Source organism: Miscanthus floridulus, chromosome 3, assembly GCF_019320115.1.
Source record: "Miscanthus floridulus cultivar M001 chromosome 3, ASM1932011v1, whole genome shotgun sequence".
Lineage (NCBI taxonomy): Eukaryota > Viridiplantae > Streptophyta > Magnoliopsida > Poales > Poaceae > Miscanthus > Miscanthus floridulus.
This window is the reverse complement of record NC_089582.1, coordinates 118655071-118670360: the sequence shown is the minus strand read 5'-3', so window position 1 is coordinate 118670360 and position 15290 is coordinate 118655071. Positions and strand designations below refer to the sequence as shown.

The following is a 15290-nucleotide window of genomic DNA, read 5'->3' as shown; positions in this document are numbered from 1 at the left end:
AAGCAGAGCAAGGCTGAACCAATAACTGCAACAGCGTGCATAACATTGACTAAACAACTTAATCCTACGTCACATATTGCACATAGTAGAGCAATGAAGCAAGTTGAAAGATGGTTGTACCTAGGCAGAATTGGGCTCTTGGCACATGTCCTGGCCTCTGCAATTGACTGGATGACGGTACCAGAGGCTGTGGGGGGAAAACAACTATTCAATGACAACAAGCATGAACCAGAAGTATCAAAGCAGCGAGACGCGAAACTTATCATTGCAATAGCAACGTGGTTTCTGCTGACACTGCTCTATTCAGATCAGGCAAGAAGCTCTAACACTGGACAGGTAATGAACTTTTTATCCTCGCTTAACCAGAAAACCTTGTATTCACAACAGTAAATGAGGAGATGCAGATAAACTGATTTCTCATTTGTCAGAAAGATAAAGCAACCAATTTCAAACTTTGAGTGACCCAAATAGGACAGAGGATGACAATGCGCGCGCAGACAGTACGTATCTAAGTTTGGGACCAAATTGTGCATTAACTATAGAAAATTTAATAGGAACTACTGAAATGGCAAGAGCTGACCATGGATACTTAGAATAAGTTAGCAGAGCACATTTACATTCCCATCAACAAAATTCTGAAAAAGTACTCATCAGTTGACACCTAGTTGGTCTTGAGAAGCACCTTAATTTGTAAATTTATAATTTTAATACAAATCTGCACTATCCATGGCTTCAAGATATAACAACCAGAAAATGTCACAACACTCAATCATCAGTGAACGACCAGCAAAACTTGCAAAGTGAAAAACAACAGGGCATGCAATTAATCTCTGAGTTAGAATGAAGTGAAATATATGAGAAAAAGGATAGGGTATGCAATAGCCGGTAATGAGACAATTGGCTAAAACTAAATCACCTTAATACAATCTATTAATTCAACATATAACAACTGGACAACAGATATCCTGGGAAGCTGTGACATGATACGGAGACATCACTATATGTGGCATCAGAAAAAACAATAGGATTCACATGCATATGCATATAGTACTCAACACGAATTTAAAAACTTGGGAAATTATGTGATGTTCATGTATCCAGTACCTTTTTTTTCTTCAGCATTAAAAAACAAACTCATAGGTCATAAACAATGCATCCAGTGCAGTTTGATAGACAGTGCATCCAGTGCAGCATCAAAAGGGGGGAAAATGCACCCAATTTGCGCCGGGCTTACAAATCGTGAACCAGTTGACAGGCTTTGAAGCTAAACCAACTGAACTGTCAATCGAGTTGCAGTGGCGACAATGCGAAGATAACAGTAGAGGACAAGAGAGACGGTACCGGCTGCAGGCATTGGTGGCAGTTGCTGGTCTTGTGGGAGGTGATAGCCGGCCACTGCAGCCAAGGCGGACTGCGGGAGGAACGCGCCGAGGAGCAGCACGGCGAAGCAGAGTCACCACGCTGGGACAGCGGCAATTGGGGCCTGACCAGGCCACCGTGGCGTGAGGGGTGCCCGTGCCAGGGCTGCCGCGTCTGGAGCCACCGCGCCGAGTGGCGCCTATGCCGGGACTGCCGCGGCCGAGGGCCGCCGCACCAAGGAGGCAGCGCGAGCTGCAGTGCCGGGCAATCACCTGTGTAAAGGGGAGATGGATGGAGAGAGGACTTGAGGAGGAGCGATGAGATGGACTAGGAGGAGGAGGAGAGGGTGAGGTACTAGGAGGTATGGCCGAAGAGCTGAGCCACGGGCGAAACCCTAGGTTGGCGTCACCGTCACGGCGGTGGCTGGCCGCCCAGGCCAACGTGCCGATCCGAGGGCGGAGAGGCGAACGCGGCATCTGTCGGTGGCAACCTCGTCGGGGGGCAGCCTGGCTGAGGGCGGGGGCGGATGTGTCGCTCGGCGGGTTGGGGACGGTGCGGGTGAGGAGAAGTGTCGGGAGGCCGCCCGCTACCGCATCGGCAGGGAATAGGAGAGAGAGGAAGGGGAGGGAGAAACGGAGGGAGAAGCAGGCGAGGGAGGGAGGAGGGGGGCGAGCGCCGCCGCCGCGCCCCGCACGCGCCTGGTTCTGTCGCCGCTGTTCGCGTCGGGAGGAAGAGCGAGAGCGAGCGAAGAAAGAGAGAGAGGAGGGGGCTAGAAGAAGAATCGGGAAGCAGAAGTGGAGCTACTGTAGCATTCGGTAGAGTCAATATTGAGTGTCGATCGCAGAATCGGACAGCTGGAAATAATTCGGGTGATGTGGATGGACTGGCTGGCGGCCAAACCAAACTATGAGGGTGTTCGGCTGGCTGGTGGCTGTCTGGCTGGCCAGCCCACTCACCAAAGCACTGTTTACGTAAACAGTGTTTTCCGATAGAAGTATTTTTCTCTCACAACAATCAGCCGGAACAGTATTTTAACTTATTTTTTAGTTCTGCCGAACATGCCCTGCTTAATATATTAATATATTAGAATACTACTGCTGCTGCCGCCCAAATGCTCTGACACTGGACGAGCATTTCTGAACGGGCAGGCCGTGCATTAGATATTCGACTTGGGGATCCCCAAATTCGTTGGGATAAATCGATCGCTCTCATGCATCCCGTTATGGAGGCAGAGGCACGGACGCTTCCAGCTTTGGAAAAAATCCTCGGTGCCATCGCAGAAGTCGCCGTCGCCAGTTCAGCGCTAACAGTTGTTGATTGGACGGTGGAGGTACGCTGACGAGCGCTACCGGCTTACAGCCTATCGATCCCTGTAATCACACGCCACGACCCACCTCACCTAGCAAAATTATGCCCCTGCAGTCACGTAGATTCAGCATGTTCTTTGGTCATTATAAACTAGAATATTATTTTTCTCTTAAATTAAACCAGCCAGCAGTAATAATTCATCATCGTTTCAGCCGAAACTAACAGGTTGATTATTATTTGTGGCAGATGATCATCTGAGATCCCCGATCCCATTTCCCATGATCTAGGCGCTGCCGACTGTGTCGTCGGATAACCGTACATTAGCAACGTCATTAGCAAGCAGCTGGCATTCGTCGATTGATGCAAGTCATGCAACCGTGGCAACTACTACGAGTATGCTCGAGGTAACCAGTCACTCGCTGCTTGCTGCGCGTTCAAGGCTATTGCAGTACAGGACAGCCTAACTAGTTTTACTCCCTGGCCCGCCGTGCAACGTCACCTATGGGTGCTGCGGTTGTACGGTACGTGTAGTGCGCCGAAAGCACAGCGCGACCTCGCTCGCGGTCACAGAGGATCCTCCCCCAGGACCCCACGGACCGACGCGGCCGTTCTCCTGTCGGTGCTCGACGCCTCACCACTCGCCACGCTCACCTCTCCCCACCAGCTCCCCTCACTGCCAGTTGCGGCCCACCGCACCAATCATGCCCGCACGGGTCCACAGACAGCGACCCAAAACTTCCTTCTCAATCCTCCGGTGACCGTGCACCCAACATTTCCTTATTATTACTGCTGCGCTGTGCGCTCCCACCCCCGACTCCGCCACACCGCACCAACCAACCAACCCACGAGCCCATCCGCCGCGCGGCGAGCAGCGCACGAGCTGCTGCTGCAGGAACCGAAGCTGCCGAAACGCGGCGGGAGGCCTCGGAAACGCGGAGGAATACACGAGGAGGTCACTTTCCTGGCGAATGCGTTAGGAGACGAGGCGCGGCGGAGATGGGGAAGTACACGCGGGGGTGCTGCGGCTGGCTCATCGTGGCGCTGATTGTGGCGCTGGTGACCACGGCGGCGATGTTCGCCATCATGAAGCGCAAGCCCGGGGGACGCCACATCAAGCCGCTCCCGGTGCCGGGCCCACCGGGGGCCATCGACTCCAAGTACGGCGACGCGCTCGGGGTCGCGCTCCAGTTCTTCCAGGTCCAGAAGGGTGAGTACTGAGTAGCTCAACTGTTTACTTTATAGCCAATTCAATGCTTTCCCTTTCGCGAGCTGCCGAGCTGGGTGGTTTGCGCTTCAAATGCCGCGGCGCTTCTCCGGCGGCCTGACGCCCGAGGCCTTGCCGTCGCTGAAGAAGCTTTTTGCATGAGTATTTGGAGGTAGCAAGGCTGGCCGTTGACTCATTTCTAGTGGACTCTCTCTGGTGGACTCCATTTCTGGAATTTCACAAATGATTTCCCACTATAGGGAAAGTGATGGTCTGGTAGTGGGGAAATTGATGGTCCGGTAAATTTGACTATTCAAGTTACAGTACGTTTTCCCTGATGGCTTCGGGTCGGCGAATTCGGATTTCTTTTTACCAAATACTTAGCCCCTTAGTTGGGCAGTGTTGGTATCGTTGGACTGTATGGCCTCCCAAATCTCACTTAAATTTTCCCCTCGGGCTGCCAAATTGGCCGCTCTGATGTATGGGCTGCTCTCTCCTCTTAATTGTGATTACACTTATGGGCCGCTCGTCTTACTGCAAAATTTTGGTTACACTTAGCTGCTGCTTTAACTGAAATCCTGGCCATTTACCTTACTCGGTGCAGCGGGGAAGCTGGAGAACAACCAGATCCCGTGGCGTGGGGACTCGGCGCTGACCGATGGGAAGGAAGCGGGACTGGATCTTTCCAAGGGAATGTATGATGCTGGGGATCATATGAAGTTCACCTTCCCGATGGCATTCACGGCGACGGTGCTCTCGTGGTCGGTGCTGGAGTACGGGGATCAGATGAGCGCTGCAAAGCAACTGGACCCTGCCCTCGATGCACTGAAGTGGATTACAGATTTCCTTATCGCTGCACATCCTTCTGACAATGTGTTGTATATTCAGGTAAGAGTTCCTTACTGTTTCTTTAGAGCACTAGATATTCTTTAAGCATATGATTTAGGAAGTATGAGTTATATTTGATTGAAAACGGATCCCACCCTGTCCGGCATCCTAATGGGGTATTGGTTCTTCAATAGTATGGGTATGTCATCTGCTTAAGTATGGTTATATGGGGACCTGGTGTCATTCACTGGAAGCAAAAGTTTGGTTGGTTAGGAAGCAAGAACCCAGGTCAGATGTCATGATCTAGACACCTAATAGTTGGTAGGTACTTCGTTGTCTGCTTGATATGCTTAAACAACACATTTGTTGTGATCCTTGGCTATTGATTGGGACTGGGCCAAGTTCAGTGTCCCTTTTCCTTGTATTTTGTCATATAGCCTAGATGAAATCTGTGTGCCTTTTTTTTTTTTTGAGGGGGAGGGGGGTTGGCAGTCCTGTACTCTCTACCTATACAGGAATCTGGGATGAAACTGGAGAATGTAAGTTGTAGATCCTTGAGGGCAGGCGCAACGGGTGCTTGTGTGTCCAGGTGTAAGGTGTTAAAATAAAACTCGACCATGGGCTAGATTCACCCTGGCTTTGTTCAAGAAGTTGCAGCTCTTCAAACTGGGGTCAGGGAAGTTTCAATGTGTCCCAGAGTTGAACCCCGAGAATCTTGGCAGGTGTAATAAGACATTAATGTGTGATACCTGAATCATAATATATGAGTCTATTGCGCTCCCCAAATAAAATTGTGGTGTATAATTTGCATTTTTGAAAAAATAGTTTCGAGCATCATGGAGTTAGGCTAGTGAATTACTCATTTGTTTTGAGTATTCAGCAATATTTCAATGCATGAGAGACGCAATTTTTGTTTTGTTTAACCATGATAACCACTCTTTGAAAATTGTTACTAGGTTGGTGATCCTGATCTGGACCACAATTGCTGGGAAAGGCCGGAAACAATGACTGAGAAAAGACCTCTCACACAGATTAACAAAAAGTCTCCCGGATCAGATGTTGCTGCTGAGGCAGCAGCAGCTATGGCAGCTGCTTCAATGGTCTTCAAATCCAGAGATACTACGTATTCTGATGTGCTTCTTCAACATGCTCAGAAGCTATTTACTTTTGCTGATACTTATAGAGGCCTCTCAAGTGAGAGCTATCCCAAGCTCCAAGATTTCTATAACTCCACCAGTTATGTTGATGAGCTTCTATGGGCAGCAAGTTGGCTTTATCATGCCACAGTCGACCAGACATATCTCAGTTATGTAACTGTACAGAATGGGAAAACTTATGCTGATTGGGGAAGGCCAACATGGTTCAGTTGGGATGACAAAAATCCAGGCACACAGGTTTGTGTGGACTAAACTGAGTGAATTTGCATGGCAGATTGAGTTACTTATCTTATGTTCATTTCATATCTTTATAATTCTCTCTTCATTCGAGCTCAAGAACTTAAAGTGCACTTTGGTTATTCTGTGCAGGTCCTTTTGTCCAGACTAAATTTCTTTGGCTCCAAACAGATATCTAATGCTGAAAATGAGGGGTTAAAAAGTTATAGAGATACTGCAGAAGCTGTCATTTGTGGTCTGATTCCAGATTCCCCTCAAGCCACTGCTAGCAGAACTGGAGGTATATTGTAGTGCATCTGCCATCTGCTCTTTAATCTGGTGTTACCTGGCAATACAAAGAGGGCACTCACCTTGTTGTGATCGACAAGTTTCCCTTTTGACATGCTCGCTATACTGAGGATTTTATGATTTTGTCAGAAATAGAATCTGTAGAGTATGCATTAGTGATGTTTTCAGTTTATCATATCAGTGCAATCTTCTGTAGGAGGGTTGGTGTGGATCAGCGGGTGGAATTCTCTCCAGCATGCCACCAATGCTGCATTCCTAGCTGTTGTGTACAGTGACTACATGCTCTCCACACGGACAGCGGCAGTGCAGTGCAGTGGAAAGTACTACAGCCCTACCGATATACGCAATTTTGCTGCATCACAGGTGCACTATGCGAAACCGTAATACAGTAGATACTAAAATTCTAGATGGTCATGTGTTCATATGACATTGCTGGTTCCTAAGATTTACCAAGCTACACGGTAAATCGAAAGATATCGTGAAGTTTCTGATTCATGTTCTCATGTTGTATTCCAGGCTAATTATATCTTGGGAGACAACCCAATGAAGCTTAGCTATCTTGTTGGATATGGGAGCAGCTATCCACAGCAAGTACATCACAGAGGAGCGTCGATCCCCGCAGATGCGAAAACAGGCTGCAAAGGATTCCAGTATCTCCATTCACCCGATCCAAACCCAAATGTTGCAATGGGTGCCCTGGTGGGTGGGCCATTCCAGAATGACACTTTCGTCGATTCTCGTGACAATGCTGTACAGACAGAGTCCAGCACCTACAACAGTGGCACCCTAGTCGGTCTGCTCTCTGGTCTCGTCACCACTTCCTCTGTTGTACAGTCGTTCACCTAGAGGGCTCCTATGTTTTGGCGGTGCCAACCAACCTGGAGCGATGCATGCAAAATCGCAGTTTTTTGGCGTGGCCGATGGTGATGCACGATCTGTGAGAACAGCTTGGTTGGCCATCGTTCAGATGGATGGCATGCAGCAGTAGTTAGTGCCCACGTTTCTTCTGTGTGTACAATGATGGTGCAGCTCCTACAGCTGTCATTTTTCACTGTGTGCTCCTATCTGGTTTGCTGGTGTACCTGTAAGGCTGTAACTACGAGTAGTAGGACGTATTTCATTTGTTGATTCTGTGGTGAGGTCGTTCAGCAAAGCTTGTACCAATGAATTGTAGCGCCCCTCAACTGAAATGTGCCCTAAACATGTGAATTCATAATTGGGGATGAATGGCACGTATTCGTGCGGTTTTTGCGGCGCTTCACCTCATTCTAAAAAACCCTGGGATAAGATAGGGAAGAGAGACATTTCTGGTAATGGCTCCCAGCTCCCGATGTGATTCCTACTTCCTAGCATGTGTGTGTGTGTGTGTGTGTGTGTGTGTGTGTTTGGGGTTGCTGGTGAAAAGTTGCATGGTCCACGCCTCCACGGTGAAGCATAACGAGAGGAGTTCCTTCCCTTTTTGTGTCCCAAAGAAAGAAGAAAAGGGTTGGATCAGGGGAGCTGGTGGAAATGATGGCCTTTGTTCATGGTCACATGCTTGGTCCAGATGCTAAGATTCGAGATATCAAATTCTCGAAAGTTTTAAGGCCTTGTTCAGAACTGGACATGAATTCCTGCAGGTAGCACTAATCGTTCAGAAGATGCAATGAAACTCCTGAATTTGAAAAGGCTAGTGCTGTGTTTGGAAATTGGAACGCTGCCTACTGTATCTGTATGCACCTCCGAAATCCCGTCCATTCCAAATGGGTCCAAGCATCGATTACCAAACCAGAACAGAACTGGTTTGGTAATCGATGCTCGGACCCATTTGGAATGGACGGCTCGAGCCGCCTTCCGCTGTAACCGCTTTCCGGGAGCCCAATATCTGATTGCGCGAACGGACGTGGCGGTTGGCTGGCAGTTCCAGGAATCCCGCCGGATACAACCGCTCCCATAGCCTGCATGTTTAACCATGCGCCCCTATCGGTTTCAGTTTGTATTTATCCGGTTATCCCAGTTCTATTAACCCAAGTAGGCTCCCACTCTTCTCCGGAATCTAATCATCGGTAACATCTTCTGACTGCACGGTGAATTGCATACTTATTTGTTTCCCCTTTCAGTAGCTCTGCACGGTAGTTATTTGATTTGCACCAAAGATCGATCGTTTGTGTTTTCCCTCGTCACGATTCTGGTCTGTTTCTAAGCATCCATGATTGCTGATCAATCATTGCCTAGTTTGCACATGCTAATTTACACCACCCGAACGGTAAATCTCTGAACAACATGACACAGGATCTTGGGCTTCCAATTACTGAAGATGGCCGTATCATTCGTCACTAGACTTCTAACGTAAGCAGTCTTGCGGATTCAGTCCCTTTCTAGATTCACATTGGGCCCTAGGACCCAATCCAATCTCCTATTTCTTGGTCCTGATTTGCAGATTGGCATTAGGATACGCCTATCCGGCGTACGACTGCTACAAGACTCTGGAACTGAACGCGCACGCGCCGCAGATGGAACGGCTGCGGTTCTGGTGCCAGTACTGGTAAGCAAGCAATCAGATCAGATTAACCCACAAACTCATGTACTGCTCCATGTTAATCTTTTTTTCTTTTTTTGCTCCATGTTAATCTTGTGGTGAACATGACTCTGAACTGTCTGTCATTCACGGCGCGGTGCTGTATAGGATTCTGCTCGCGTTCCTGACTGCTTTCCAGAGCTTCGCCGACTGCGCGCTCTCGTGGCTGCCGATGTACGGCGAGGCGAAGCTCGCGCTCGTCGTCTACCTCTGGCACCCAAAGACAATGGCAAGCCACCATCCGAGACCACACCCTGCTGAACAAGACGTTTTCTTTTTCCTTGCACGTACGTACATTGCAGTCCCATGTGGGCCTGTATGTGCAGTATGTGGCCAAGTCTGAAACCATTTTCCATTTTGTGGTCACCACACCAGGGCGCGAGTCACGTCTACGACGACTACCTCCGTCCGTTCCTGGCGGCGCACGAGGCGGACATCGACCGCGGCCTCGTGGAGCTGAGGGCCAGGGCCGCGGACGCGACGGCATCGCACCTCCAGGCGGCCGTGGCCCTCGGGCGGGCGTGTCTCTCCGAGGTCGCCCGCCGCGTTTCGTCGCAGCTGCAGGTGACCAGAAGTCATCCGGCCGGAGCCGGGCAGGCACAGTGATCCTGCCGCGCGCGGGCGCGGCGTACAGTGTACGTGTACGTGTAATCCAGACAATTGCAATCAATTGCGTTGCACGAATTCGGAATCTTGTGAGGTCGAGGTCGAGGTCGTGGTTGAATTGGACCACTGACGCTGACTGGAGCGTTGCATTGGGCCATTGACTGTGGTACTGCTAGCTAGCTAGACCTATAGTGCCGTGGATTCTGGATGTTCAACTCTCCGTAGCCAAGGACAGTGGCATGAAAGATGAAACTGAATGACAGCGGTGAGTTGACGGGCTTGCACAAATTGCAGTAGAAATATTGTTACAGTCCTCGATTCCACGTAGCTAAGCTAGTTATTACCTCCGTTCTAAATTATAAGTCGTTTTAATTTTTTTTATATATATCTATTTTATTACGCATCTAAATATAATAATATTACAACCGTCCACAAAAGAATGTAATTATGGGATCTGTGCCGGTCAACTTTTTTTAACTTTGACCAAGTTTATAGTAAATAGTATTAGCATTTATGTCTTTAAATAAATTCATGATGAAAATATATTCTATAATTAATCTAATGATACTTATTTTGTATAAAAAATGTTAGTACTTTTTAATATAACTTCAGTCAAAGTTCAAATTGGTTGACTCCTCGATAAGCGAGAATTACATTCTTTCATAAACAGAGAGAGTATGTCTAGATATATAACAAAATGGATGAATCTAAATAGTCAAAATAACTTACCCAGTCGGTGAAAACGAAATGTGTTAGCTGAGGTAACATTAGTCTTTTTTTTAACTATCATCCTATGTAGTCGATTCAGCCCTTGTTTAGTTGGCGAAATTTGGAATTTGGGGCTACTGTAGCACCTTTGTTTTTATTTGACAAATAGTGTCCAAATATTGACTAATTAGGCTTAAAACGTTCGTCTCGCAATTTCCCACAAAACTGTGCAATTAGTTTTTCTTTTCGTCTATATTTAATGCTCCATGCACGGGCCGCAAACATTCGATATGATAGGTACTGTAGTAACTTTTTGGACTTTGGGGTCCAACTAAACAAGGGCTCAATGAGTATACTGTAGAATTGATGTCCGGTCAAGGCTGTGTCCTGTCACGTCTCCGCCTGATAATAGGCTGTGATCCGGCCCCAACCCCACTCCAATCCTATGTGATTAATTATTACACCCAGCCTGATCCTAGCATCTACTGATTTGTTTTAGCTCGGTTCAATCCAATCCTACACGTCACGCCATTCTAATCCAGCCCTAGCCCTTTTTGAATCCTCGGGCCGGATCCTAAATGCAATCCGAGGGCTCTCACAAGCAAGCACATGTACAGTAATGCAATGAGTACAAGGCCCTGATTAACCAAATCACGAGCACGACCACTAGCACTGATATGTTAATTTAATTTAAAAAGATGAAAAAAAATAAAAAAAACATGTAGCCGGATCCAAGTTTCTCCATCCATCTGCTACATATGTCCGTGCAAATTGATTTAATTCAAGAAAATAAGAAATAATGTCATGCAAATATGTATTGTCCTTTGAATGACATAAGTCACAATTTCTCAGTAACAATGCCATTGTAAGACTGCCAGCTGCATCTTGTAGAACTACCAGTTTTCTTCCAAAACAATTTGATCCTTGCACCTGAAACATAGCAACACTGAAAATCTTATTTCAAAATCTAAAATGCAAGAAACATGTAAAGCATGAACAGAAGTACCCATGCCTATCTTTGTACTAAGAAGACTATTGCCTATCTAAAGTAGCAGCAGCTATTGCCATATAGGAGAGTAGTAGAAACAACAGCTGTTGCAAATGACAGGAAATGAGTACAAGCCCTTAAGCAGTAGAAAAACAGCGAGACATGATAACTTAACTGGAAAAATTACTGATAACACCTTTCTAATGCTAGTAAAGTCTAACACCAAGACATGACAATACAAGTCCCAAACTAAGTGTGGAAGGATAAGAACCATTGCTCAAGTAGACAACTAGGTGTGGAAGGATATCAAGGCCATGTTTAGTTGCCCCAAATTCCAGAATTTGGCACTATGCAAAAAGAAGATTTCCCGTCATATCAAACTTGCGGTACATGCATGGAGTACTAAATGTTGACGAAATCAAAAACTAATTGCACAGTTTGGTTGTACTTTGCGAGACGAACGTTTTGAGCCTAATTAATCAACGATTGGACAATTATTATCAAATAAAAATAAAATGCTACAGTGTAGCTACAGTATCTCAAATTCAGCCGGCGCCGAATCCGGTGGCCAACTAAACGCGGCCCAAGAAGCATAACCAAACTAAGCAGGTTTAGTATACAGATGGCAGAGCTAAGCTGAAACTTAGAAACAACAGCAATTAAGTCAATGGAATAAAAAGTACCACACCTCACCATAACCAGCCCCACACATTAGGACAGCATGGTGTAAGTACCACTGCCACCACCACACCTCACCATAACCAGCCCCACACATTAAGACAACACACATTTGGACATTTTCAGCACACATTAGGCATTGTGTTGTCAAAGCGGCACGGAAGCAGAACGGCAAAGCATGAATTAATTAATCACTAATTAACTGGTTACACACAGCTGCCTCTCAAGAAATAAACCTAAGTGAGCAAGTACATATATGAGCTGAAACACATGCATATATTTTTAATTGGCAAGAGCAAATAAGGATCAGCACAGAGATTAACTCAAAACTTCCAAAAGTACTGCTGATATGCTAGTGACCAAATGAGATCAATACAGTACATATATGCATGCATACCGAGACATCACATGAGCTAGCTAAAAAGGCTTGTGAATGAACAAGGACAAGACGTTGCTCAGTTCAGTAAATAAGCACTTGAGACAAAACATGCAATAATTATTTAACTAGTGATCATTGTGTCATGGAAATGACAATGCATACAAATGAGTTCATGCACTGCAGTTCCTCTCACTCGAACTGCACCAGGCAAACCTGAAACCAGAGCAAAGCTATGCACTGACGTGCTGCAAAATTCAGACAACACAATGCCTAACTGTTGAATGGAGCTACAAAAGAACAGAGCTTGCATGTACTGAATATATAGAGCAGGAAAATGACATGGAGCTGGTTTTGAAGTTAACATGGCTATAATCACAATCAATTGTGTAGATCATGAAAATATGTAATAACAGTTTTGGTAGCCTACAATCCAAATTAAGAATGAAAGCAAGCATTATGCTCTACCTTAAAAAATTTCATATCACGGTACTAGTGTTGAGCTTAAGAAAAAATCATGTTCTTTACCAACTTGGACAGGACACACATGTTGCTAGTGGAGGACATTTAGCAGTAGCATTGTTAAAGTAACATATGTAGAAGAATAGCTAAAGTAAAATCAAAGCATTTCTGAATATATTTTACTATTACAGTTCACAATCAAAGCATTGCTGACTACTAAAGCAATTAAATAATGATGGCAACTTTAGAATGCTGATGGTAAATGATAGGATAGGAAACAACGATATCAGCTAGTAGTTGAAAACAACTCATTCAGAGCCACACGGTGATTCAACTAAGAAAATGCTAGCTAGATACAACTACTCTAGGACTCTCAACTCTGCATATTCCAGATGAGTAAACAACTCCATAGCAGTAGTTGAAAACAACGGGATTTTGATTTCCACATCTTCCAACATAGTGAAATCTAGCTACCATTGCAATCGTACCATTCAGTGTACAAATTCATATCTGTTTTAACTGAGTTTGTTCTGAACCCATGCACTGATCACAGTAAACCAACAAAAATATTTGCATCGGGGCACTAACCTGTCAATCATCATCTTCTTCGTCTGATTCGAACATACGTTGTCCGGTCATTGGTTGACCTGCATTGAACAAGACAAACATATTAAACCACTGTTGTAAATAAAATTGCCTTTGGAATATTTATCTGAAATATGACAATTACCTTCTTCTGCATCATTAAAGCCAATCAACCAATCTTTCGCACAAACTAATGCTTCAAGAGTTTCTGGAGAGAGAGAGAGAGAGAGAGAGAGATGTCCTATTTTTACCTAGTATCCTTCCAGCAACACTAAAAGCAGATTACGAGGACACTGTGCTAACAGGAATAGACAAGAAGTCTCTAGCCATCAAAGACAAGATAGGATAGGCATTCGAGTTTTTCTTCCACCATGCTAGAACATTAAAGTTCTCTATCGATCTCACAACTACTCTAGGATCATCCAAATAAATATCCAGTTCTGATCTTTCTGAGCGAGTACTAGAGTTTTGTGATGAAAATTGAGCAAATGCAAGCTCTACATGCCGTTTGCCACGAAGTCCAGAAGAACTCGATTTGCCCTGACTTAAAACTTCCTCTTCATATGTAACGAAGACAGGACCTGTGTTGTTCCTCACAACCCTCTCGTACTCTAGATAATATTTCTTCAAGTATTGTCTAAGCTCTCTCATCTTCGCTTCCGCTTCTGCATTCTCAACAGTCAAGTAAAAGAACCTGACAAAATCAGCTTTCATTGATGGGTCCAGGACAGCAGCTATGAGAAGTATCATACTAGGCGCAGCCCAGTATTTCTGAAACATGGTATACATAGCTTCAACCAACTCATTGAGGAGTTCATTGGTATTCCATGTCTCATCAAGCAATACATCTCGAACTGCCATCAACATCTTCAGAAAGAGGTGGGCCGTTGGATGCCTATCCGTAGAAAATGCTTTTGTAGCCTCACTAAACTGTTCTAGGAATTCGTGAAGCGATTAAGCTTTCTGCCAGTCTTGTTCACTAGGAACATCCTGATACTGCTCTACTGTGAATCTGTTGATAGTTGCTTTATATTTTAGAGCTTCATTCAACATGTCATACGTAGCATTCCAGCGGTGGGGAACATCTAGAACCAGCCCCGACTTGCCTTTGAGACCTAATGCCTGAACGATTGAGCTGAATGTTTGCAGACGAGAAGGTGTAGATGTGACAACCTTGATAATGTCTCTTACCCTTCCAACTACATTTGGTATGACTTGCAATCCAGCTTGGACCATTATATTGAGCACATGAGCGGCACATCTGACATGTATGTGTTCACCCTTAAAGAACATCTGAGCACCTAGAGCAGCACGCAAGTCTCTAATCACTCTGTTGTTCATGCTTGCATTATCTAGAGTCACTGTGAACACACGATCAACTAAATCCCACTCCATCAAGCAAGTCGTGATGCCATCTTGCACAGCAAATGAGTTATTGGAGAAAGAGATCTGCTTGAATGCAATAATCTTCTTATGGAGCTCAAACTCTTCATCAATGTAATGAGCTGTAACTCCAAGATACCCTAAATTTTGGTTTGACGAACACAAATCAGCAGTTAAACTGACATGAGACTTCAACTTTGTGATCTTTTGATGTAGCTGTAATTTCTCTTCTTCATACAAGATCAGACAGTCTGCACGAATAGTTTGTCGACCCACCACGTTGAATGAAGGCTGGCAATAATTTATCATCTCTTTCCAAGCAAGATCAGACAGTCTACACCTCAGCGCCAAGATCTATGACATCGAGATGTGTTACCTCAGCGCCATGAGTCCTGGCGTCGACCCCCAGGGTCTAAAGATGAGTTTAAATCTCTCAGGGAGCCAAACATAATTTTGTTTGAAAAAAATGCTAAATTGTAAAAAATGGAGCCCACACGATAGCGTAGTGCCACGTAGGAGAGTGGCATCTCCCAGTCAAGCCGGAGTCCCCTTGCACTTGCACGGCT

At 45.7% G+C, this 15290-nt stretch overlaps 2 protein-coding genes and 1 pseudogene across 2 annotated transcripts; 2 read left to right on the top strand and 1 right to left on the bottom strand.

Moving 5' to 3' along the window:
- The first annotated feature begins 3464 nt into the window (after window positions 1–3464).
- LOC136542202 (endoglucanase 24-like) lies at window positions 3465–7642 on the top strand. Its single transcript, XM_066534531.1, has 6 exons — window positions 3465–3874; window positions 4476–4759; window positions 5656–6093; window positions 6226–6373; window positions 6578–6744; window positions 6898–7642. Exons 1-6 carry the CDS (start codon window positions 3664–3666, stop codon window positions 7225–7227), a joined length of 1578 nt encoding a protein of 525 aa, XP_066390628.1. The 5' UTR covers window positions 3465–3663; the 3' UTR covers window positions 7228–7642.
- An 843-nt stretch (window positions 7643–8485) lies between these two features.
- LOC136542203 (putative HVA22-like protein g) lies at window positions 8486–9782 on the top strand. Its single transcript, XM_066534532.1, has 4 exons — window positions 8486–8709; window positions 8801–8905; window positions 9047–9167; window positions 9314–9782. Exons 1-4 carry the CDS (start codon window positions 8678–8680, stop codon window positions 9542–9544), a joined length of 489 nt encoding a protein of 162 aa, XP_066390629.1. The 5' UTR covers window positions 8486–8677; the 3' UTR covers window positions 9545–9782.
- Window positions 9783–13347: 3565 nt separating this feature from the next.
- On the bottom strand, window positions 13348–15039 carry LOC136544279 (zinc finger BED domain-containing protein RICESLEEPER 2-like; annotated as a pseudogene).
- Window positions 15040–15290: the final 251 nt, after the last annotated feature.